At 27.2% G+C, this 26,476-nt stretch overlaps 1 protein-coding gene across 7 annotated transcripts; it reads left to right on the forward strand.

Annotated features, from left to right (window-relative positions):
• Window positions 1–1,197: 1,197 nt before the first annotated feature.
• On the forward strand, window positions 1,198–24,583 carry LOC129960313 (S-adenosylmethionine sensor upstream of mTORC1-like). Of its 7 annotated transcripts, none has more exons than XM_056073655.1 (6): window positions 1,198–1,354; window positions 5,057–5,151; window positions 10,353–10,494; window positions 11,737–11,829; window positions 13,299–13,443; window positions 23,312–24,583. In XM_056073655.1, exons 1-6 carry the CDS (start codon window positions 1,326–1,328, stop codon window positions 23,825–23,827), a joined length of 1,020 nt encoding a protein of 339 aa, XP_055929630.1. In that variant the 5' UTR covers window positions 1,198–1,325; the 3' UTR covers window positions 23,828–24,583. The 7 variants fall into 7 exon arrangements, with proteins under 7 accessions (XP_055929630.1, XP_055929631.1, XP_055929634.1 ...); XM_056073656.1 differs by having other exon boundaries at window positions 1,323–1,398; XM_056073659.1 differs by lacking the exon at window positions 1,198–1,354 and adding an exon at window positions 1,405–1,551.
• Window positions 24,584–26,476: the final 1,893 nt, after the last annotated feature.

The following is a 26,476-nucleotide window of genomic DNA, read 5'->3' on the forward strand; positions in this document are numbered from 1 at the left end:
TCCTTACGATATATGTATTAACATCAATATGAGGAATATCGATAACATAAAAGAAATATAGAATGTGTGAAACGATGTTTTCCAAAACAATAAAATAGGATGGATTTTAAATAAAGCTTCGTTTCAGTAAAAACTTATTAAAAAACATAATATTGCGAGGCATGAAATTTTCCTTTCTTTCACTAATGATAAATTAAAGTTTTAATTAATTGTCACAGATATTTTATTAAAATTTTGCTTATACTTCAACATTTGAGTGCAAAATGTTAAGTATCCGACGAATGCGGAAAATTAAATTCTCAAAGGAATCCCAATGTGTTCGTAAACAAGCGCTTGTTAAATAACTGTTTTTCAGTGCAAAGATTGCTTTATAGGAAATACTGTAATCAGTAAATCTTTCTTTCGTTAGCAACTTTACTTTTTAATTAAAATGAGGAAATCTGTTGCGCTAAAAATCCCTCTCTCTCTTTTTTTTTTTTTTTTTCCCCTTGAAAAATTATAGACTGTTCAAAACGATTTTAAAAAAAGTAAAGCTAATTTGCCTCGAAAGTTATTAATCATTCTTGAAGTAATATACAAAATTTAATAAAATATTGTGACCTTATGGCAACTTATTTTTTTTTAACAATACGGAATATGAAGAACTGGCTAATTCCCAACCAGTCAAACTAGGCAGCTGTCTAGGTTCTCTGGGTTCAAAAGGACGAACACATGTGGATTAAAAAAACGCCGTTACTACAGTTGTCTTATAAATAAATTTACAAAAAGTGCAAATTAAGATAATATTTACATTTTACCAAGCACAGTTTAACATATTTGTATCAGATTCACTTTGTTATATCAATATGCATAAATCCCTAGCATTTGCTTAAATATTCTGCGTATAAACGTGGGTGCTGCTGAGTTATGAATCACAATAAATAAATATTCATCAAGTTGATAAAATTAAGAATTAAATTAAAATAAGTCATTAGCAGGGTGACTAAGTTAAATATGTTATGAAATGTGGAAATAAATAATGACCAGATAATTTAAAGAGGGGCAGCATCATAAGTAATTGCTCAGGATTGCAAACTGTCTTCATCCGCTATTGCATTTACTCTGTTATAGCTCTAAAATAGATCTCGTGTGAGATTCAAAAAATATTTCAAATTAACAAATGAAATAACAACTTTATAAGAATGGTTCAAATCTGAAATTCTATTCTCCTATTGGTCTTCTGGAAGATAATTGTACAATGAATGATTTCGAAAGGAATCGGATGCAGCGTTTCATGGATCGATATTTAATACTTTTGCTGTGAACGCATATACAACACATCGCGAATGGCAAGTGACTACCTTGCGATGACTAAGTACTTAAACATTTTTGAATGATAATTTTGTGCCAGTGCTGGAGGTCTTTCCTTTTAGATTTTATTTCCAGTTTTAAAAAAAACCCCGAAAGGATTTATTTTCTTAATAGTGTTTATAATACTAACTAGAAATAATTTAATTATTCAAGAAATTTTATTTATTTATTTTTTTGAAATAAGATAAGACTTATGTTCCTGTAATTAACTACTTTAATTGCATCCTTTGCAACTTTCAAAATTATTTATAAGTACAATTGCGGGCAAAAATATGCAGAACATAAATATCAAATTTTTTTTTGTCTGCACTTTGCTATTTTATTGTAGAAACTGTTTACAGTTCAACTACTTACTGTTTAAATTTTCATAAGTGTTATAAGTGTAGTGTAACTTCAAGTTAAAAAAAAAAAATATATTCATCTATACGTGGCAGAAAAAGGTATAAATCTTTTTTTAGGCATGTACAGTGTAGCTTCAGTAGCTGGAAAACTTTTATGTTGAAATTATCAGCATAGTTTGGAGAAATCACTATATTTACTGTATTATAAAGCATTGCAAAACAATATAAAAATGTATGAAAAAACCAATGACCATCCTGTTAGTACAAGATATTACATTATACTTCCATGATATTGCTTTATATTCTGAATGCCATACAGTAGTGTGAAGATACAGTAACAATACTGCTGAGAATTATATGTAAATAGTATGTAAAAATATTCTTAGAAGTCAAAGTTGAAAAAAATGATTGAGAACTATTGTAAAATAGAAAGAATTAACATCTGATGTTATCTACTATCTACAGAGTAGAATTTCTGAAAATAGAAAAATACATCTTCACATGGAGGCATGCATATTAGGCATAGGTTCACGAATAGACACACGAATTTTGATTTCGCATTTACAGAAAATATCAAAATCAAACTGGAAGCATAGCATTTGATAAGCTTAGAAATTCAAGAGTTTGATCTGGCATTAATAAGTAGTTTCACTTGCTCAGAAGTTTGTTTAACTCATTAATATCTAACAATTTAAAGCATAGTATTAAGTGTATTTTTTAAAAATGATGTTGAAATGTCAAAATATAGATAACTGTAAAGTAAAACTGAATCCTTTAATCCTATCCACATTTTCTAAAATTTAGAAGAATTATATTAAAAAATTATGTAATAAATCTTATTGATTGATAGATATTAAATTAATTATAAATTAATTAATTATTAATAAAATTATATTATAAAGTTTTTTTAAAATATAGTAAAAGTTTACTTTTAAATTCCTTGCATTACCTTAAAAATAAAACAAAGGGAGAAAAAATAAAATTTCAAAATAGAAATATTTTGACTTCAAAATCTAGTTTAGGGAGATTATATGCCTGTTGAAAATTGTTTAGAATGCATGTTGGCTTGTTGGACAAAGCAAAAAATAAACAATGGAGTGGATTCCGTTAGCCATGGAAGTGAAATGTAGCTGTCCTATAAATAGGATGCTGGGCATTAACAAGTTAATGACCCTGTAGTTTAGTATCACTAGGAAATATTTTTGAATAAGAAAAGTTTCACATAGCAGAATATTTTATAATATATAAAGAATTAATTTGCATTAAAATAATCTTGAATTAATGAAGATGTAAATTTTTATACAGTTTTCCCATTTCTGAAAGAGTTTTTGTAATCATTGGATATATGTGTATTGAGGAATGAGGAAGAAGAATAGCACATGCTCTGACATGAAAACAATATATCGAACAAGAATTATTCTTTGAAAGAAAAAGCATCTTCAAGAATATCAAAACTTTTGACATAGAAACTAGTTCTGAAATTGGCTTTTGAATAGCTGAAAATTTACTATAACAATAGAAAATGTTTAAGAATCAAATCTTAAAAGTTGCATTGTTATTCAGGACAAAATATAATTAGAAAATAATAGTTGTTAAAATTTAATTGTCGGCAGCTGTAGGAATATTTTTCTCTGAGATTTAGATAGCATTAGAAATTTACATGCTACTTCTTTCCAATCTAAAAGTCTATTATAAAAAAAAATGTTTCTGCCTTTTTTTTATATTTAAATTGAAAAATTAAACATGCTAAGTAATATTCAACTTTTAGGGAAACAATGCTTTTTTGTTACATGATGATTTTTTTTATGCAGAATGAATGCTTGTATATGGATCTCTTGAAAAATTTTATTTACTATAACATCTTTTTTAATTTTTAGAATCTTGATTGATTCTAATAAAGTTTATGCATTGAAAACACAATTTTTATGTGATGCATTAAACATTTGTACTTTTGTATTAATATTCTTCTCTTTATCTGTGAACAGGAGTTATTTTGCAGTTTCCATATTGTATTTGTGTAGGTGTGGTATGTCCCTTGTTTATCAATTAACTGTTTTACAGCGAGTCAGATTTTAGTTTGTCCTTTGACAGATTTTCTTTTGAAGAAAATGCTTTCTTCCTTTTTAAGTCATTGGATATGAAGACTTGTTGTCCATTTAGATCTTCCATAACTTTGCTGTTTTTGTCTCCCCTCATTTGCAGTCAATTTAGCCATCATGCCAGTAGTCAATTAATAAGACAGGGTAGGAAAAACTTTTTGTGAGATGAATAGAAACCCTTATGAGTAGCTATTTGTGGTGAGGAAAAATACTGTAATTGTTTAGTAATTTAATATTTGTACTAATCCATGTACAGAAAAACACTTTCTAGGTGAATATGAAATACCTACATAATGCAGTGAACAAATATATCCAACTAGGTTGAAATAATGACTATATGCACAAAATGTTAAGAAAATTAGTCTGCTTTACTAAATAGAATTAACATTCAAAGAAGAAATATGTATTTTTATTGTTTTTTGTTTATTATGGGCTATAAAGTTATTTAGCAATCTTAAGTGAACATTTAAAAATATCTGAAAATTAAGTAATATATTTTTTTTAAATCTTGATATTGTGGAAAATTATATTTTTGAATTTCAAGATATCTCCTCTATTAGAACTATTTTGCATTAACTCTGAAAATAATGTATGTAGCATAATTTTGGTAGATATGAGGCTGAAAGATGACCCTTTTGGAATAAACAATTTATTTCACCACTGGAGGGCAAGGATTATACATGGGGATGAAGGTGGAGCGTGTTCCTTCAAACCAGAAGACAAGAACAAAATGATAGAAATTTTCTCCTTTCATGACTTTTACTAAGAGATTCTGATAATGATTTCTTTAATGCATGTCAGTTTAAGAAAGCTAATCTTAATTTTCTTTTAAAGAATGCTGTAGACATTAGGAATTTTTATCCCTTTGATTGAAGACTGAAAATCAAAGAATCAGCAATTTTTTAGAGTGTGTGTTAGAAATAGTTAAATAAAAAAAAGGGTGGGATTTGGTTCAGAAAATAAGAGAAATTTTAGAATGAAGTACCACGGACTAATTTAAGATAAAAAATAGAAAATTAACTAAGACTGAATTTAAATTAAGATATATCATTACATATATATACTTTAAAAGCAGATGTATTTTTAATTTATTTCAAGTATTAATTGGACCAATTTTTTCTTCTTGCTGCACCACTTAGGTTTTGATTACAGTTCATTCTTAAAATATTTAATTTCAACTCTAAAAGTAAAATTAATAAATTAACAACAGAAATTAATGAATTAACAAATTAATTAATAACAGAAAATTTATTTATTTACTAACAGAAAATTCATTACCACTATGGATAAAACAGAGCATCAAAATCTTTCAAATACAATTAGAGAGGTTCATGAAAAATTGCGAAAGTCTTTTCATTTGAGTGAGTAATACATTATGCTTATATATATTTTTTCTTTAAAAAATTATTTGCTATGAATTTTGTAACAATTTCCTCTTGAATTTTATTAGTTGTATTAAACTTTTCTTCTACTGTAGTCTTTTTGGAATTTAATATGTTTGTGTTCCACTTGACATAAAGCATAAAATGAAACATCTTTTCAAATAATTTATCATTATAAAGTATATGCCAATTTTTTAAAAATTATCTTGCATTTCTCTCATGATGTAAATCTCCCAAATGATGCTATTTTTCATTTATTGTATTATATATAAATTGGCATCAACTAATTGGATCTAGTAAATAATAAATCCATTTTAAAAATTATACTTTTATTTTATGGTGTGATAGCATTATAGCATATTATTCAGTATTAAAATGATAACTATATAATTTTTTTCTATATAATATTAAAAGTTTGCATTATCACATTTTCCATTGTAAAATAAATTCGATTTTTTTTTACAAATATTTATGTATTTATTTTAACTTTTCCATTTATGAATTTTATTTGGTTTAATTTTGATATTTTGTATATTATAAAAGTAGAAATTGGGTTCATTAGCAGAGGTATGTAATGATAATATTCATGACAGCTTAATAATTTAAGTAACCTCTAAATTAAATTTCTCCGAGTTAAAATTAAATAATTTGACATTGCTAAAATCTTAAATTTTAGCAAAATAGTCTGCATATATGAAATATTTATGCCACTAGGAAATTTTTTTGAATTATTTATGAATACATTTGAAATGAAAAAAAAAAAAATTAATTTTAAAATACAGTCATAGAAAATTTAATCATATCACATATAATGGCTTAATAGCTGAGAATTGCAAGCATCATAATGAACAGCTATTTAGCACTCTTATTAATTACTGGATGATGCAAGAGGCACAGGTTGTCTTAATTGTCATAATATTGTTTTGTGTTTATCGTGTGGTTATAAACATTTGTAAAATCCAGTAAATAACAAATGAAATTTTCAGAATAATATTTAACATATAAACAGTCATGTTTGTAGTAATAAAATATCTTTTATTTTGATTTTTCTTTCACATGGAGGAGAAATTGCATTTTTTTTTTTTTTTTCCAGTGTCAGATTTTGATGAGACAAGGCCAATGGGCACATAAATATTTTGAGGTCTCTTTACTTATCCACTGTTTATAAATATTCTTATCCAATATCTATGATGCACTAGACTAGCACAAGGATTTCTGGTGCTTCTAACCAAAATGATTAGTTATGCACCTCACATCGATGCATCCTTACATATTCACATGCATAGAACATTATAATTTTTTTTTAGTTATCAAAATACTATTCAAATGAAATAAAAAAAAACACTTACTAACTTTTTTAAAATAATAAATCACTAAAATTCATGATAATTCATTGACAAATGATAAATATATACTAGAATCTCTTATTTTTGATAAGAAAATATTAATTTCCATGTTTCTGCTTTTGTGAATGTTCAAATTAATGCCTTGGTGTCAAGACCAGCTTCACTTTTATGTTAATTTACTATTATTGGAAAAAGACTTTCTTGAGCAGTGATTCATCGATTTCATTGTGAAAACATATACAGTTTGATAAATATTGTAACCATGTTTTCCAATTTATGTTAGAATATACATATATAAGATTTAAAGTATATTTGTATGTGAGAAAATATCAGTTGCCAAAGAGTTTCTTGTAATCCCTCTCACTACTATTTGCAATTCATTACTTAAATCTGTTCTATCAATAAGAATTATTGTTGTAAGGAGTTTTTACAAAATTAAGAATTCTTCAGATGATATGTTATGCAGTTTGCATATATTTATCAGATCACCAGAACTTCATTCTATATAGCAAGTGTTTAACTTATCATCTATATCTGCTACTATGGTGTTAGTGATTAAAAGATAAGAATCAGTTAAAATTTTTTGTTTCTAATTGCTAATAAATTAACTTGTTACATTGCTTGTCTTATTTTTCAAAATGGAACAGTGCACCTAAAATCACAGAAACTTTTATCCCATTTGCCACCAACAATTTTTCAAAATCATTAATTTGAATGTTGATAAAACTTCTTAATGAATATTTATTAAGAATCTTTTCATGTTACTCAAGTATTGATTGCAATGCTCAGTACTTTTAAATTGAAGTTGTTTACTACTCACTTTGAAAAAGGGATTCTTGATGTATAATGGCCTGTGATGAAATTAAATTTCATAATTATTAATGAAGTTTACTGATACTTTTATAATACAGTCCAATCTGGCTGATTTGAAGCTGAAGGGACCACAATAAAATTCGATTTGACCAGTCATTATAATTAAAAAGAGAGATATTAAAACATGTACAGAAAGAGGAAATGAACATTTATAAGCTAAGAATGGCAGCAACAATTCATTTTAATATTTAACAGATTTAATAAATGATGTATAATTAATACTGCTGCTCATAATGATGTATAATTATAAGCATGAATAATTTTAACGAACGAAATTAAATAATCATAAAGAAAAATCTTAGCAATTTTAAAAATAATGATTTTAAAAAATGAGCAATATACATTACTTGGAATATAATAACTGTACAATGAAACATAAAACAAATAAATGACAGATATCATGTAAAATAAAGCAGACATTGTTGAGACAAATGTGCATGTATTTTACTACTAAATGTAATTAAAAATTTAAGAATGTATTTTCTTATTTTTTAGTTTTGGTATCTAAATTCAGTTAATGGGATTATTTTTCGCTTTTCTAATAATTTGCAATAAAGGCTTCAAAAGCTAACTATTGAACAAAGCATTCTTTAAAAGTTATTACAGTAAGTCACTTTAAAAAAAAATTTATAAATAGGAATGTAGTAACTGAATATCAGAAACTGAATTAGAAAGATATTTGACATGAACCAAATTTTATAAAATCACCTGTGAACACACTACTATTAATATTATTAGATTGTGATTTTATAAGTGTAGGCATACAGAAATCCAATTTAAAAGAAGATCTTTAAAATTATTAAATATTTGAGAGTTTGTTTTCCTCAAAGCATGGTCAGTATATAAAATATATACTGACCATGCTTATATAAAATATCATATACTGTATATAAAATATTATATACTGTATATAAAATATTATATACTGGCAATATAAAAATTTAAATTGGTACTGATTACTCATTTTTTTTTAGATTAAAAACTGATGCGGTATGTTATAACAGAAGCTATCCAAACACATTTCTATGAAAGGAAATATGCTTAAAGGATGTAGATTGGATTGAATTATTTCTATTGGATTTATGAATGTAATTTAGTAATTAATTGCCTCAATCTTTGTATATAAACATTAAAACGCACAATCAGAATTTTAAAAAAATAACGAATTAAATAAAATTAAAATGTTGCTGTCAGGTACGAAAATTTATTTCCTCAGCACTTTTGCGCTTGCGAAGGAGACGCTGATTTCGCCAACGAATGGGCAAGAAAAGTGCGATCAGAAACTTTTACATTTTATTTAATACATTAATTCTAATACATTAATTAGTAGTACATTAATTCTGATATCAGCGGAACAGGTAGCCCAGCAACTGCGGATTATGGCAAAATTGTAGTAACCGTAAAAATATTCAAAAGTTTCAACATTTTTTTAAAAATATTGCGGATTAAAATGACAGCGTAAAGAAAGAAATGAAAGAAACTCATCTTACGGGACGATGGCCTAGGTTTAACAAAGAACTTTGCCATTGATTGGCGCTGACCCTCCTAGCTACGTATCAGCCCTCTACGAGATAAAATCAACCAAAAGGGATAAGTCTTAGGTTTCTGAAACGAACAGTACTTTTTGTTGGGAAAACACTGAATGTGATATTCATATCGAATATAAGAAAATCATTTCCATTCTAAGGAATTTTTTTGTGAAACGCTATACATAAAGAAAATATACATAAAAAAATTTATCTTATTGGCTTTTGTTTTTGTAAAAACGGGCCAAAAAATCTGCTAATCCTAAAAGCACAAAATGCCTCGTAACATTATTGGGATATCTTCATGATACTGTCCATCGTTCAAAATGTCGAACAAGTTTCTCTATCTTGTGTTGATAGAGAAAGCCTTGCCTCCTTAAATTCATTATGCCACTATTCGAACATCGATCACTTTTAAACAACATCGTTACTCATATTGATTAACGATGCGACGTTATAACGATGCCCATATTGATTAACGATGGGAATGTTATTGATAAATAAACATTCCCACTTTGAAAAAATGCAGAAGTAGGACATGTCATTCAAGAATTTTGTTGTTATATTTACCTTGATGGTAAAGTTATGATGAAAAAACGGCGGACAGTTATTCCTTGTGTACCCACTAAAGAATATCAATATTTCCACTTAAAAAAAATCCCGTTTCTCCATTTACTGTCACACTTAGTTAATAACCTAGGCGTTATGTCTGAACATGCGTTCACTGTATGTTGCTTAAAAGATTTTCTCCTATTAGCACAAGATATTGTATAATATCGTGTGCTGATATACAAGATATTGTATAATATCTTGTATTGATATCTCTAATGTTGTTCGATATTCAGAATGCCGAAGAATACCGTAATAATAGTATTGGGCATTTTGCGCTAATAAAACTTAGTTAATCCATCAGTACTTATTCCCCAAGCTAATCAATTTATATATTAAAATGGTAGTTTCATGAGAAAATTTTGCAATAAACGATCACATTCTGATTAGTAGCATGTTCTCTTGATTGCTGGAAGCTCAATTTCGTTTAATTGAGAAGTGCCCTAGTGTTGAAACAAATACTAAAACCAAGTAAATTGAGAGGCGAATACCTCTAACGCATTTACGAAAGACAGAAAATGAAAAGGGGAGGGGAGCGCCACTGGTTGTTTTTATCAAACTAAATTCTTTAGTGCAGTAACTTTTCATGTTTTCTAATTTTTGTCTGTTTAATTATAAATATTTTGTATGAAAATTATTTTGTCAGTTATATTATTTTGTATACATTCATTGGTTTTTCTTAATTTTTTTTTACTTACTTATTTTATTTTATTTTTTAGATTTGGGTAATATTTTCCTCAGTTGAAAATGTTCTCTCTCATACAACTTGGATATATTATATTTAAACTTAAATTCACTATTAGTCTGTTTTGATGTACCTTTTTAGCTCAAGATCTAAACAAAGTTTGGCAGGAACATATTAAAGAAGAAGATTTAAGAAAAAAATATTCACAAGCTATGATGAAACTGGCTACTGAAATCTGGGTTGGGAAAGACTGTCGCATTGAATGGAGTTATAGAGCTTGCATGTAATGAAATTTGTGATGTTAAAAATAATTTTGTAATTGCTGAATTTATTTAACATTCTTGATTTTGTTCTTTTTATTTGAAGAACAATAGAAAACTTTAAAAAATTGTTGCCTTTAAGTAATAGTATGTTTAGTAATAAATTTAATCTTGTGTTTATTGAAATTTTGAGGCAGAATTTACTGAGTGGAATTTCACATAAGTATTGTAAGTGAATATTTTTAGGCTCTTTGAGTCCAATATAATATCAAGAAGAACAAAGTTATAGATAGAATGGTATAGATAGAATTATAGATAGAATCCTGAAAGAAATACATACTAATGTGGAATTATGTAGCAATTGTCAGTGAAATCAAATTTAGTGCTGGTGCTTTCTTTTATATTGATGTATAGATTAATACTTGCCTGAACAGTTATTATTTTTCGTTCATGATAAACAATAAATTAAGATAAAAGAACCATTGGGATTCCTTAAGATAGTGATTCTTGTAACTTTTAGTTATTGCAGTGGCTTGGGTTCAAAATACAATTCCAATAAAGAATTGCCATGTAATTGGATCTGATGTGTGTTAAATTTGTGGTTGTCAAATATCCTCCAACTGGTATGATGCAGATATCTGCATTCCCATTTATTTGATTTGATAGTTAAATAATAATATAAACATCCTTTATCATTAATTATTAGTGTTTATTATTGGAATTCGCTAGTTTGGCCATTAAACTTGGTTCTTAATGAAGTGATATTTAAAGTATGGATTATTATGCTTGGTATTAGCATAAGCATGTATATGCTTGCAAATGAGATGAGATCTTTAAATGCAATAGAACCTCTTGCATATTGCTTTGTTTTATACCTTCTTCTTAATTTAATTTGATTTTAAGAAACAGAGTTGACATAATAAGATATTGAGGAAAATAGAGCATTATATAAACAAAATGTATATTAAAACCTGAAACTGAATTTACTTTTAACATGCAGCTTTAAAATTCTTAATACATATTTATATTAAGTATGTATGTTATAATAAGTAATAGTAAAATAAGATTGTCCGAATTTTGTCATAAAGGACCCATTCTGTGCTGTATCCAATTTACCACAAAGGGTTGTAGAAACATTAAAAAATCATATTATTTATAGTAAATAAGGATATATTCCAAAGGAGCATTCAAAAAAAAAATACTCTTATGGAATACCATTCTCCTTTGCATTTTCAATGATGGAAATATTTGAAATTTTTTTTCAGGAATTTTTTCTATCATGGTGGTTTAGAAAAATTTCTTGCAAGAGAGAAAAAAATAAAGGAACTTTCAATAATTAAAGGAAAAGAAACACCTGGGTATAAATATTTTCAAAAAATTTTTGTTGAAAAAAAATTTTTTTTTTGTTTAAATTTTATTTGTATTTAAGTTTAAATTAATATATTTTTATATTTATTATTTGATTGATTTATAATTTTTCTCTTATAAAGCACCTTTGAATAAAGAGTTCTACAAAAGGTATGCATCTCAAAATCTGGTGTTCAATTATCCATATAATTTTCAATTAGATTTGATTATCCATTCTAACATTAATACAAATATATGTGTAAAGAAGTATTAATTACATCATTAAAATATCATCAGTATGTTTTTCTTCAATGAACTATTTAAAAAACTTTTTCCATTTATTCCCTGGCATTTCAATTATATTTCCATGGCAACATTTCCCCCATCAAATTTCAACATTGTGGATACGCAGCTTTGTTATAAGTTTCATATTTCCCAGCCTTTTAACTCTGTAATAAACTGTCTTTTTTAAGCAACATGTCAGGTTAGCACTTACATCAAGAATCTGAAATGTTGAGCTGTATCTTATGTTTGGGACTGAATGTTTCTAGCTTCGAAACTCGATTCCACATACGATCCACTATGAATAGTCATCTGGCGCTTTTAAATCTGCTAAAAGTCAGACGTCCTCTCTCAAGTGTGCCATTAAAGTTTGGAGAAAAAAGCACTGGCTCAGAAGTTGTGCTTGTCTTCTAACCTTCATTCAAGGTGACGAAGCTCATCCCAAAATAGCTCTCGCGTTGCTTCCAAATGAAACATTATTGTAAATAGACTAAATTGAAATGCTCACAACAATATGCGTTTATTTAAATATGTATTTGAACATTACATATTTAAAGTTTATTAAGAATTTTTAATTTTTATGAATTTCTTTACAAGATGAAAAAATATGTTACTTTTGTGCTTTTTGTAATTTTTTCACATGCATTCTTTTCTTGTGCATTTAAAAAAAATTCCCATTGAACGCACTTTGTTTTCCCGATAAAATCATCTTTTCATTATTTTGTTTTATCTCTGAAAATGATTAGTTTTAAAATGAGGCTGAGTTGAATAGGAAATAGAGATAATCTGAAAGCAATTTAAGTTTTAGAATGCTTGTTTAATACATCATATCTGGATGACCTTATGCAAATGCAGTTTTATTATTTTGATAGCTATGTTAATATTTGGAAGATTTTTTTATAAATATTTTATATGAATGATTATTTATTTATTTATTGTCTATAATCTGCCATTTGCATTAGACTGTATTATCTTTATGCTTTGATATCATTATAAATTCTTCTTTAATAGTGAATTAATTATACATGCATGCATGTTTTAAACTTATAGTATTCTTAAAACTTAGGTGGAAATATTAGTTTATTATTTAATATAATCTATGGTTACTTCTTACTTTAATGGTAGTGATTAATATTTGTCTTGTACTATTTGGTTATTATTTTGTTGTGTGATTCTTCTTCTTATTTTTTTTCTTTAGGATTTCAGATGATACAAGGCAGAATAATTTTGATTTTAGCACAAAAAGGCAGCTTAAATTATTAGACATTGGTAGCTGCTATAATCCTTTTTCTAAGTTTTCTGAATTTTCTTGTGTGGCAATTGATTTAACTCCTGCTACTAAGGTATGGTATAATGTTTTTTTTTCCCTTTGTTTTAATCTAGAATTTGCAAATGTTTTTGGCCTGTAATTTAGAATCATACCTTTTATTTCTTAATATGATTTTTGTTAAATAGATATTTGTATTGACTGCTCAGCAATTCATAAATGATCAGCATAAGTTTCATGATGCAATTAGTATTCATATAGCTCTTGTAATGAGTTTTCAAATTTGTTTTGAGAAATGTTTCCCGATAGTAAGAACCAAAATAACGATCAACTTTGGGCAACAAAATCCTTTTAATTTCATCTTAAATTGCTTCATATATTAAAGGAGTTTTATTTCAATATCTAGTTGATTTTAATGTTTATATTCTAACATTTGACTAAGCATTCAACAAATCTTTGCAAACGAATTAAATAGATTTACATATTCAATTTGAGAAAGTAAAAAACAAGTAGTTCTTAATGGCCCATGCAAGTTAAAGTTACATATCTGGCAAGTTAAAGTTACCAGATATGTAACTTTAACTTGCATGGGCCATTTCACAGCTGAAGATATTTTATGATACTTTTGTAATTCTACAAAAAAAAAAAAAAAAAAAAAAAAAAAGATCTGAGAAAGGTTTTATCAATCTCGATAAGTGATACATCAATAAATCGAAAGATTTTTGATTTATCAAATATTGAAATGTGAAGAGAACTCTCAATATTGTTAAGAAACGTGAGTTGCTATAGCCTTTATGTTGTTTATAATTTATTTAAACATGGCTAAATAATATCCTTATGTGATATTGATTCTTTTTTTTATGTAATGTGCATTATTTATTTCAAAATTGGCCATGAAGGTAGAACTACCCGAAATTTTTATAGAGTGGGAAAATGTTCAAGAATTTTTGTAGAATCAGGTGTCTATAGAATGCAGGCGTTGCTGAACGAGGGGAAATACTTGATATTGTATATTGAGAATGACGAAAAAAGATAGTTTCCTTAAATCAAATTCCGAAATTAATTCATTTAATTTTATTGCAAAGTACAGCAAAGATCTAACCCTACCTTTCAAACTGAGGTTTTTCTTATCATCAACCAAAATTATCCAACTGCCTATCAGCTACTATCCATTCAGCTAGAGAGATTGTTCACTTTTGTCATTTCCAGAGTATAAAAAAAATGTTCATTGGCCGTTTAGAAATTTTCAATCTCATGAAAAATTCTGAGAACTGTAAATAGTATTTCCAAGTTTGGCTTTTCAAACGAAGATTCGTATGCCGTTATCGGCTAAGCTAATATGGGATTCTTTGGGGGGGGGGGTAAAAATACTAAAAGGGCTCACTAACCAGATAAAAATAACTTCAGAAATACAGCTAATAGATTGAATGAGAAATTTAAGAGGCGGTTTCTGCATTGCAGGTCTGCAAACAAATTAGATGAAAAGACTAAAAAAAAATGGTGATTTTGAATATATAGCAAAGCCAAATAGTTTGAGGAAATGAGATTATAATAGAGCAACTTAAAATATAAACTTAAATTATTTAATGGTACACTATTTCCATTTAATTTTTTAAAAATGTAAACAAAAATTTGTTATTTTGTACCTCTCTTTCTTTGCTTATTCTTCAGTCTGTCTGCCAAGCACAGAAGAAGGTTAAATATCAGAAGTAAGCTTAAATATCTTTGAGGGATTAACCTTTTTTTTTTTAATGTTAGGATGAGCGTTTTTTAATTGGTGTGAATAAGTTTGTGTGAACTTAGAATCTAAAAGTCGTGACGTTCCTAACGTTAAAAGCACCAGCATTGTAATCCCGAAATCTGCTGTGAACTTTAAATTTTGTCTTATCAACTGTAAATTAAGCATAATTCAGTGTTCAGTAAGGTGTTCTCAGTGCTCTTCACTTAAGCATCTAAAAATAGTAAGCTAGGAAATAATGGCGCATTTGAAAATTAATAGTAAAAATGTTTGATTTAAATTCATCATTATATTTTACAATTTAAAATATATAATTTTATGACCCTGAAATTTTCTTTAAAAAAAAGGCCCTTAAAAATTCCTGGATTTTTTTTTTTTTTTTAATTCAGAAGTGAGAACCTTGTTTAACTTTTTTTATGAAAATCATTGATCTTTACCTAAATAATTCATTTATAACAGAAAAAAATGAGGAAAAAAAAATTGCAGTATTGCTCGATAACCAAAAAGTATTGTCTTCGCATGAATATTAAAGTGAAATAATTAAATAAATAAAGCCAAATAAAACAATTTACAAAAAGAGACAAGAATTATGAAATAGTGCAAATTTCTTATGTTCCTTATGATTAGGGATGATTGATTTCTCAGCCTTTTCAGTTTCAATAGAGACGTATAAACGTTACTTTTCCCTCATTTTTCTTCCTTCCCTAAGCCAGTCATTCTCAAACTTTTCCGATTTTAGGCACATTTTGTGAACCCAGAATTTTTCCCTAGGATGACTTAAATAAAATTCCAACCACTGCTTTTTTTTAATATAAAAAGAGCAATAGTTTTTGTATAGCTTGGGTAAAAATGCATAAAATCTATTTTAATAAATGTAATAATCACAGATGTATGAGTCTATCAGTCACTATATATTTTCTGAAATCGAGAAAATGTATAGTGACTATATCTATATCCATATCTATCCTTTATGGCAGAGTTTTATGCTACTTTTTATATTCACCGAAAATCCAGTTTCGCAAAAATAAAAAAGTAGCACATGGAATTCTCTGAACTTTAATTTTTAGGAGAAGATTTTCATCCTTTATTAGGAACCAAAACCCAGTTAATTCTATTGTGCTAAATATTGTTTTAATGAATTATCACAAGACAACTCAATCAGATTATTTTTGTCTGCATCAGTAAATGCAAGTGGAGCAGAGGCATTTAATCTCTTAATTGTCATGACCGTGCATCACATTGGCATCTAATTATTGTCTCTCAAACCTTTAAGCTAAAATTAAATCATTCGAAGGTATTAAAAAAATCACACATAATTCGCAAACACCTTAAGTTTTCCATGGATTCTTAATTGAATCAATAAGGCAGAACATTCCCAGAATGGAAGATGTAATATAATTATAAAAAAAATTTATAAAGGAATAATGGAACTTAAATCCACTCAAAATTATGGATATTATCTTTTTGAAAGTATATTTCTCATTCCATTAATGAGCTGTGATAAATAATCTACAAAACGTTGCAATCTATGAAATTCAATAAATAATATAATTAAAATTATGAAGATTGTATAATACTTCGGTCACACATGGAATAATTCTTTCTATGGAGTTGAATTCGCAAAACAAGTTTGAAGTTGTGGTCGCTGAGCTCTTCTACTGTAATCTAATTAGAGATTCGCTGTCTACTTATGTTGTTAGTGTCTACAAATGTTGTTCTTTGTGTATATCTTGACTGTGTTTTTGTGCCCTACCCTCCGTTTTCTCTGGAATATTCATCGAATAAAATGCCATTCTCTATTATATAGCGTGTAATATTTCTTTCGTCAGAGGAACGTTTTCCGTAACAAGGTTTGTTATGACAATGCTTCTTGAAGTTTAGCGATTTATATTCCTTATTATTTATCTTTCGCTGCAAAACTAATCAGGAAATGCTCATTGGAATTAAGTTTTGAATTGGAAACTATCAACCAAACTTTTACGACATTTTCTCCATTACTGGATTACAGTAGTCAATGGCATAGCGAGGGTAATTAGTGAACAAGAGTTTTTTTTATTTCCCAGTAATCCTGAACACAAATAAATGGCGCCCAATTCAAGACATTATTTTTTCGCTCCCTCATTAGATTTGACTTTAAAAAGAGACATAAACGCAATAACGGTTTGTGTCCATCGTCCTCTATTTTTAGCACCGGGGCAATTTCAATTCCTTTGTTCCCCCTCCTTTTCCGTCACTGGTAGCAGCTGTTCAGAGAAAAATCGATAGCCGCATTATCCATCTGTATCGCGTTTCTGTTCACAGAATGTAATTTTCCTTCTGTGGATAGATCGAATAAAAAAATTCCGGAATATTGATTTAATTTACTATGTATTTAATATTAATTAATAGTGGGAACAAGAAATGACTACAGTTTCAGTTTTTCTTTATTACAAGTAAGACTGAATAAAGAAAGATTTAAAATATAAATCGGAATGTAACAGATATTCTAAAAAAATAAAGGAACAGCTAACCATTTAAAAAACACTTTAGTACTTCATTTGACCGTGAAAGAAAAATAGCCATAGGTTTATTGTTTTTATATTCCTCTTCCCTAACATTGTCAACCTCCTATGGTTTATTGCCATGTTGTTAGATTTGAAGTTAATTAAAAATAGGTTTAAGCTTGGGGAAGGGAATTGCCGAAAACATTTCTTTCCTTGCAAAATAGTAGTTGGCTAGTAGCGCCATCTTCATCTCGTTTTTGGAGATTTATTTCTTCAATAAACTGTTTTCTAATTACATTTTCTTTTTATAATTTTAAGAAAACATGAATTAAAAGAAATTTACGAACTTTATTGTTAAATAATTTGCTCTTTAGACTATCTTAAGGTTTCAAAGTTTGCTAAATCTTTTTTTTTACAAGCAATGTCATTTGAGAAATGAATAAAATCCGCATCAATTATTTTATACTCAGTTCTTTTTATTCAAAATGTTTATTTTTATAACAAATAAAAATATACTTCCGACAAATTTGCGAATTTTTAAAATTCATTAATAAATTTTTTGACCTAAACAGAATTGATTTCTACCGAGTAGTGTGCTTAAAAATGGCTAATTTTATTTAATCTTTTGTTACGGTTGTCAGTGATGGATTTCCTATCAAGCAGCTGCTTAGTGCCTCTGGCAGGTGCAATTTTTGCAAGAAATGTAATTTATAAGTTATTTCTCTACCATTTGAAAAAAGAGGAATAAAATCTGTATAAATTATTTTCATATTCAGTTCTTTTTATTCAAAAGTGATTATTTTTATTATAGAAAAATGAGTGAGTTTTTTTAATTCATTAATAAATTTTTCGACCCAAATGGGATTGACTTCTATCGAGTAGTGTGCTTAAAAATAGCCAATTGTATTTAATCTTTTGTTACTGTTGTCAGTGATGGATTTCTGCTCAAGCTGTTGCCTAGTGCCTCTGGCAAGTCGATTAAAAATATTATTACCATAATTTCCAGAGAAATAAATATGCAAAAAAATACACATTATTTTAGTTAAAAAAAATATTCGGAAAGTTTTTACACTTTGTCAAATATAATTGGTTTGGTTTTTATTTGCTTCGTTAAGTTCATTTAGTTGTTTCAAAATTTATAAACACTCAGCGTCTACTTAAATAATATTGTGTATAAAATTCAAATTTTATGAATTCTATGATTGAATTTATTCTAAACATTAGGACTATGATGTATTTATTTTGAATGTTTAATTAAATTGAAGTGTAATGAATTATTCATTTAACTGCTATATTGTAATTCGCTTGGTCGGTCCTGTAAAATAACAATTTTTAATTCTATAATTCTTTGTAATCTATCATGATAATTGAATGCTTTTATTTGTAAGTAAGGGAATCATTAATTAAATTACAGTTAATTTTTATAAAATTTTATTACCTCATTCATTTTTTTCACCATAAACATATTAAACGTAAATAAATAAAATATATTTTCACAAAGTTTCTAAAATAAAAAATAAGATTAATCAATCATTTATTGATCAATTTAAAAATGCATTGAACTGTGAAACTAAATTGACCAATTATTTGAAGAGTGGATGGATCTCATAGTGTTTTTCTTGGAGCTGCTAAATAATGATGAATTCCGAGATTGGTTGTTGTTGCTACATATATTTTATATTATTTAATATAGAATATATAAGGGTTAATTTCCAAAAATGGTAGTAACTATTTAGGGGTCCCACAATCTACGAGATCCTCAAGATATTTTTTTTTTCAGAATTTTCTGCGTAATTTAGTTATATGCTGTCATTTGATTTACAAGAGCCATGCATTTCAACTTATTAAATTAAAATTGAGTATCATTTAAGTATTTTTATTCTTCGATTTTTTTTTTTTTTTTCATTTTCAAATTTACTTTCAAATTAATACGTTCCATTTTTTTTTCTTTTTTTCCCATTTGGCTGTTTGTTTTAACAAACAGCAGTAACGGATAGTACAATATAATCGTAGAAATCGAGCTATTTATATATTGCATTGCTCAGCGTTGCCTTTCTATATAACATATTTAAACCATATATTTTATATATTTAACAACACCTTTTCAAATTAATTTTGAACAGTTTAATTATTAATTCATTAGAGATAATACTTAGATTTTTGGCTTGATGTAGGTAAGTTTTAGCAAAGAAACTGTAACTAAGCAATTATTAATTTTTAAGTAAGTGTAATTAAAAATTATATTACAAAATAATTTTTTTTGACTATTTTTTGCATTCCTTACTCTCCTTTATAATCGTCCTGGGGCGCGCCTCAGATAAGGGGAAAAAAATCTTTCGATATGGTGGTGGGTTCTCGTCGCCTCGGTGGGTTCAGAAATAATGTGAGGTCGGCTACCCCCTACCGGTAACTGGAAGTGCCTCCTAAGGGAGGGGTGGTACCATGGCCAGTGATAGCTTTTGGGCACAACCATGATTCCTACGTTTGCTGTTGCGATGTTCCGATCCAGTCATTCAGATTTTTCCGTGAGAGGGTCGGGATGATTACTCTCCTTTTATTTAAATATTAATTACTCGTAATTACGCTCCTTTATAAAAATTTACATAACTGCAATTGAACAATAAAATCATGAAAGCGTTGGATAAAAAAAAAATGCACGTAGAGAATTTCCGCTCTTCTTTCTTTTATTTTACAATATTTTTAGATTAATTTTCATTTTCCAATATTTTCATTTTTTATTTATATTCAAATTGCAGGCTTTTGACAAAAAATTTTCTACGGAAAAACGTTTTAAATCACATTCTTACGCCTCTGGACTGGATATACTGTGAACACATTAAAAAAAATGTATTATGTGTTAAATCGTTTTTCTTTCTCTGTGAAAAGAGATATAACCGTCCCCCTTCAGCTGCATTTCCTCTGAATATTGAATATTTCTTCTGAAAGGAATAGTAATGGGTTTAGATATTGCGTGCAAAATTAGATGAATTAATGATTATATTTATACACTGAATAAAATGGGGTTCTATATTTCTGTTTAAAACACTTTTCCGTTTGGAAAAAAAAAAAAAAAACATATACAGCATAGTTTCCCTTTTGCTAGATTTCTCAATTAAATACTTTACTGAGAAAAAGGAACGATTGGGATTGATTTCTAAATATACCTCTGAATACTGAAGGGCTTTGCAAAGAATATTATTAATTAATTAATTAATAATTAATTTAATTAATTTATTTATGAGAATATTATTACTATTAATTATTGAAAGGATTATTATTAGATTTCAGCAGAAGGAACTATCCGCTACTGCTTCAAATCTGAAATACTTTTGAGCGAGCCGCACTTGTTCAGGGGAAAACGAGCCTGGCAAACTTTCTATTAGAGTATATAAATTATGTTAATTATTAGTTAATTATGTTGCATTAAAGTGTTTAAATTATGTTAAAACTATGTAATTTTAAAATTTTATTTAGAATTATTTTAAATCTTGTTTTTTTGTATACTTTAGATACTGAAATTCACTTGAAAGTGGTTCTTATTTAAATCTTTTGTTATTACAGTTTATCGCAATATTCATTACTTAAAAACTACTTATATATAGATGGAAGTAAAATCAATTAAAAAAATATTTGACTTTGGAAAGAGGAGAAGGCAAAGGGAACCCTTGAAACTTGTATTATATACTATATTATTACTGAATAAATACTATTATTGCATAATTACTATATTAATTATGTAATAATAATATTGTATTGTCATAAATATTACAATATTATTGTAAAAAATAATATTGTATTATGTAATTCTTCTCGATAATAATTCTTTCTGTTGACTATCTGTGTTTCATATATGGATAAATAAATTTCAGTATGGTTAATGATTAAACGATGCTGGTAACAAGGTAAGTGGCGCCCATGGCATAGTATTTTTTACTCCCTACGTTAGGTATGACATTATAAAATAAAATTAATTAATTGATATTTTTTCTTCTGGTCTTACTATTTTGTTGATACTGTTTGCTTTTGCTGCGTCTTTTATTTTTATTTTTAAAAATTTCGATTTGCTGCTAAACATTTTTTTAAAAAATTCATTGAAAATAAGATGAAATAAATACATACATAGGGGTTTAAATAATATAAGTTATTGTATGAATAAAAACTATTTAAAATTAAATCTTCTCTTCTGGTTTTATGTCGAGCGAAAAGATCAACAACTTTTTCCTTTATGATTATCAAATCACGCAAATATGCATACGGAAGGCAGACAGGATGGTCCTTGATGGATTTCGCCTAAAATTTGATACAAGTATTCGATTTTAGGGTTAAGACCTCAAAGCGAATTTCTTTTCTCTAACTCTTTCGGCTTTTGAATTATTATGTTTATAAACATAGACAAACATGAATTACGCCCCCCTCCCTCTTCTCCGGGAAAAGAAAAAACTTTAGGTATTTCTAAATGTAGAGATTCCTTAAAATTTCAAACAAAAATTCCCGAATAAAAAGTCAATGAGCAATTATAATACTATATATTTGTATAATACGAATTCTAGAAAGAAAAAAAAAGTCAGTTTATGATATTATATTTATCCATAATTCTGCATGAGTACATTTAACTCATGATCTTTAAGAAATTATATTCATTCCGATTTCCTATATTTTTTCTGAGTAGATAACACAACATGTGGTATTAGAATCGTTTATTTGATAATTTTAAAGAAATCTTGTTACGTAAAGCTCCAAATCCCCCCCCCCCTTTAAGTCAGATTACTTGGTTTCGTTTCGCTTCGTTTTCGTTGATAGAATTACACTTAATAATATTGGGTTTGTAGGAATTTGACAAAAATCTTTTTTTCCGACTTTTTAACATTTGTAAGTAAAATTTATTTAAAATTTCATTTCGAATGCAAAGAAAAAAAAGTCATTCGAATTTATCTGCTAATTTAATTTTTTTTTATTTATGATTAATTATTATTTTTACTATTTATTTTCAAATTTTATCCCTAAAAAAGCATATTTCTGTTTAAAACACTTTTCCGTTTGAAAAAAAAAAAAAACATATACAGCATAGTTTCCCTTTTGCTAGATTTCTCAATTAAATACTTTACTGAGAAAAAGGAACGATTGGGATTGATTTCTAAATATACCTCTGAATACTGAAGGGCTTTGCAAAGAATATTATTAATTTATTAATTAATGATTAATTTAATTAATTTATTAATTAATAATTAATGTAATTAATTTATTAATTTATTTATGAGAATATTATTACTATTAATTATTGAAAGGATTATTATTAGATTTCAGCAGAAGGAATTGAGATAGAAGAAATTAATAGTACTTGGAGAGCGATAAAGCTTCTCTTCTAAGAAAAAGGCTGCTGATTTGGAAAATTCTTTCAAATAATCTTGGTTATTTCCTGCCTTATTGTGAATTTAAAAAAAAAATAGATTATCAGTGAATTTAGATATGTCATGCAAAATCAAATAAATAAGTGGTTAAATTTAAATCCTGAAAAAATGTTGGAGCCACCCTTTGTCTCCAAGATCGCTACGCCACTGATATTTGTAATCATTCTTTTCATTTAGTTTAGTTCCTATTGAATCACTGTTGATAATTATTGTTATCAAGGCCTTTTATCTGTAATTAAATTTATTCTAGTATCAATAAGATTTTAAATTCCTGTGGTATTTTAAAAAGCATATTATAGAATGTGTGTTCTTTAGGATGTGTTGCCATGTGATTTTCTTCAAGCTGAAATACATATGAAGTCGAATGCTGAAGTCATCAATGATTCAAAATTAACATTTTTTGAGGAAAGTTTTGATATAGTTGTAATGTCACTCGTTCTGGAATATTTACCTGCTGCTGAACAAAGAGCAATATTTTGTTTCAAAGCTTGGCAACTGTTGCAACTGTATGGCTTGTGCATAATAATTACACCTGATTCAAAGAGTTTACACCATAATGCTCCGATGATGAAAAGCTGGAAAACAGCTTTTGAAAAAATCGGTTTTAAGCGAGTAAAATATGAGAAGCTCACTCATTTACACTGTATGGCTTTTTGTAAAATGTACATGACTTCGTCTGTTGATATTTCAAGTTGTAAATCATTATCAGACTTATTGTATATTCCTCAAGATTTTAAATGCTATGCTGACGATGATTTGCCTATCGAAAGAAGTGAAGAAGAATGCCAAAGTTTATATGAGCAATTTTCAGAACTTCCAAATGAAGTTTAATTTTAAAGATATGATAATTTAAATATTTTGTTACTTTTTATTGTTGTTATTAAATATGGGTGATTATTAAAGTTATTAATAACTGTTTTTTACTGATGTTAAATATTGTTGATTACCTGACTTATTAATTTCTGATGTGATAATGTTATTTATTATTGCCTTTTACTATGGAATATTGCTGATTACCTGATTTATTAATTTAGATTTTTATTGATATTATTATATGTTATTGATTACCTGGTTTATGAATTTCTGATTTCTACTGATATTATATATTATTGATTACCTGATTTATTGTATATTATTGATTATCTGATTTATAAATTTTTGATTTTTACTGATTTATCTTATAATGATTGATTACCTGATATTTTTACTTTTTGTTTTATTTCGACGTTTAAATTCTAAAGGGTTTTCAGGTGAATAAGTTTCGTGTTGGAACTTTGAATTTAACATTGTAAATAAAATCGCTTATCTAGCAATATGTTATGTGTTCAGTGCTATGAGTTGCACTGAGTTCACTGATGAATCTTTGCTTATTTTTGATTGGTTGATACTATGAGGTCATTTCGAGATTGGGAGTATTTATATATTCTTACATATACGTTAATTTTTCTACTATATGAGAAGTGTTTGTATGGTGTGTATAAGAAATGTGTTCAGCTGGAAGTATGAATTCAACATGCTTTTCTTTAATGTTTTTTAGATATCTCAAATTGAGTCTGTTTTTATATTTAAATGTTTAATAAATTATTAGTCTGGTTTTAAAATCTTGTGGGCTCCTCATTTCTTATTACTATAATCACAAGTACTTGCGTTATAAAATTCCTCAACTGAGATTATTTTTTATTAGGTTATTATTCATTTCTGAGATTATTATTCATTTTTGTTTATATATAAATAAAATATGTGGTAGCGAAGTTTAGCATTTCATCAAATATTATTGTTTGCAATTTAAAAACAAATAATTTTCTTAATTACATTTTATGAAATTTTTCAGCAGATTTTTTTTTTACAAGCAAAGCATTTGTGTTTAAAAAATTCATTCGATAAGGTTGTATTATTTCCTGGCTTGCAGTTAATCTAATTTTCATTTATCCTGTTTTTAAATTTCCGAATATTTTAATTTATTCTCCTATAATTTTTATTGCCTTTTGAAGACATGGCTTAGCAAGGAAAATATGAATTACAAAAGTATTTTTAATGCTTGAAGTTAAAATTAATTTTTATAAAAAGAATTTGTGTATTGCATTCTGTTTTTAATAAACGAGCACTAGCGTTAGAAAATCTTAAATTGCTATAGTTAAATTTTTCATAATTGTTTTGCTGCTTTTAAATTCAGTATTTTAATCTACACCAATTTTGAACATAATATTTTATTCATTATATTTTAATCTACACCAGGAATTGAACATAATATTTTATGATGCATGTCAGTAACTTTTGGATAAATATGATTACAATATTTGAAAGAAAAAAACCCCGGAAAATTGTATTTCTCAATTTGGTGTTTTTGCGAAATATTTTTTTGAACATTCGAAAGAACAACTTTATTCTGACATTTAATTGAAATATTTTATTTATCGAAAGAAAAAAAATTAGTTTGCCCTACAAAATCGCCAGATTATTATTATTTTTTGTTTATAGTCCAATAACTTTAGTCGAAAATAGATGTTTAAAATAGGATTAATTTTAAATTAAAATTGTTTTTTTTTTTCACATAGACCTTATTTATGTCATTATAAATGATATCTAAAAAATCTCCGACATTCTGATGTAAGCTTCTCATATTTTGAGGCGGGGACTTGCAAAAGCTGCATTACAGCAGACTGACCATAGGCCTGTGGTCGCAGAGTTTAAATCGAGAAGAAATTTTTTGCCAATTTCAATTAGAGTCTCAAAACCAACCCAAGTTTTCCTCTTCCGTTGTGGTGAGACTGAGATTGACTGCCAAACGGGGGAAGGGGATCAAGGGAAATAATTTTCCCCCTAGATAACTCAATAACGACATTTGTAATCCTAAAAATGATTGTATGTGTATAAAGTGCAAAATTCTACATAAAAGGAACTATACAAAATTATGAGTACTAAATCTTATTAAAATTCCTATGACATCCCAATTAAAAAAAAATACTCTCTTTCTTCTAGATGACGACGAATACAGTCAAAGAGTTTGTTTTAATGAAAATTTTACAAAAAAATTATTTATTTTCATATATTTATAAATATGTTGATACTACAATGCAAGAACTCCAGTATGACATAGATATTTGGGTGGATGCTCCACGATCTATATAATTAAGCATAGTTCAATATTATGAGGTTCATACCTAAATAGTTATCATGCAGCTTCTAAACGTATTTTAATTTAATTATATTAAACTGGTACCAGACTAGTATATACCGGGTGCGGCATAAATTCGTACAAACTTCAAAAAAATCATAATAAAAAAAAGTAATGCTCGAAAAAAATTGCGGTTTGCGGGAATATGTTCAGAGAGCCTTTGGATTTTGTTGTTTCCATTAAAAAAATTATTTAAAAAATGACCGATAGATGGCGCTCACGCGTCATACCGAGACTTTTAATGCAAATCAGTATAGCTATAAAACACAAGGCTGGAAATGGATCTGTCATTCGACGCCAGTAGC

This window comes from Argiope bruennichi, chromosome X2, assembly GCF_947563725.1.
Source record: "Argiope bruennichi chromosome X2, qqArgBrue1.1, whole genome shotgun sequence".
Taxonomy (NCBI): domain Eukaryota; kingdom Metazoa; phylum Arthropoda; class Arachnida; order Araneae; family Araneidae; genus Argiope; species Argiope bruennichi.

Excerpts from the sequence above, each read along its gene's own strand:
- LOC129960313 (XM_056073655.1), top strand. The coding sequence starts at position 1,326 with ATGGCAAGTGACTACCTTGCGATGACTAA. Across the intron at positions 5,152-10,352 it reads GCGAAAGTCTTTTCATTTGA|CTCAAGATCTAAACAAAGTT; the intron begins GTGAGTAATACA and ends GTACCTTTTTAG. Across the intron at positions 13,444-23,311 it reads ATTTAACTCCTGCTACTAAG|GATGTGTTGCCATGTGATTT; the intron begins GTATGGTATAAT and ends TGTGTTCTTTAG.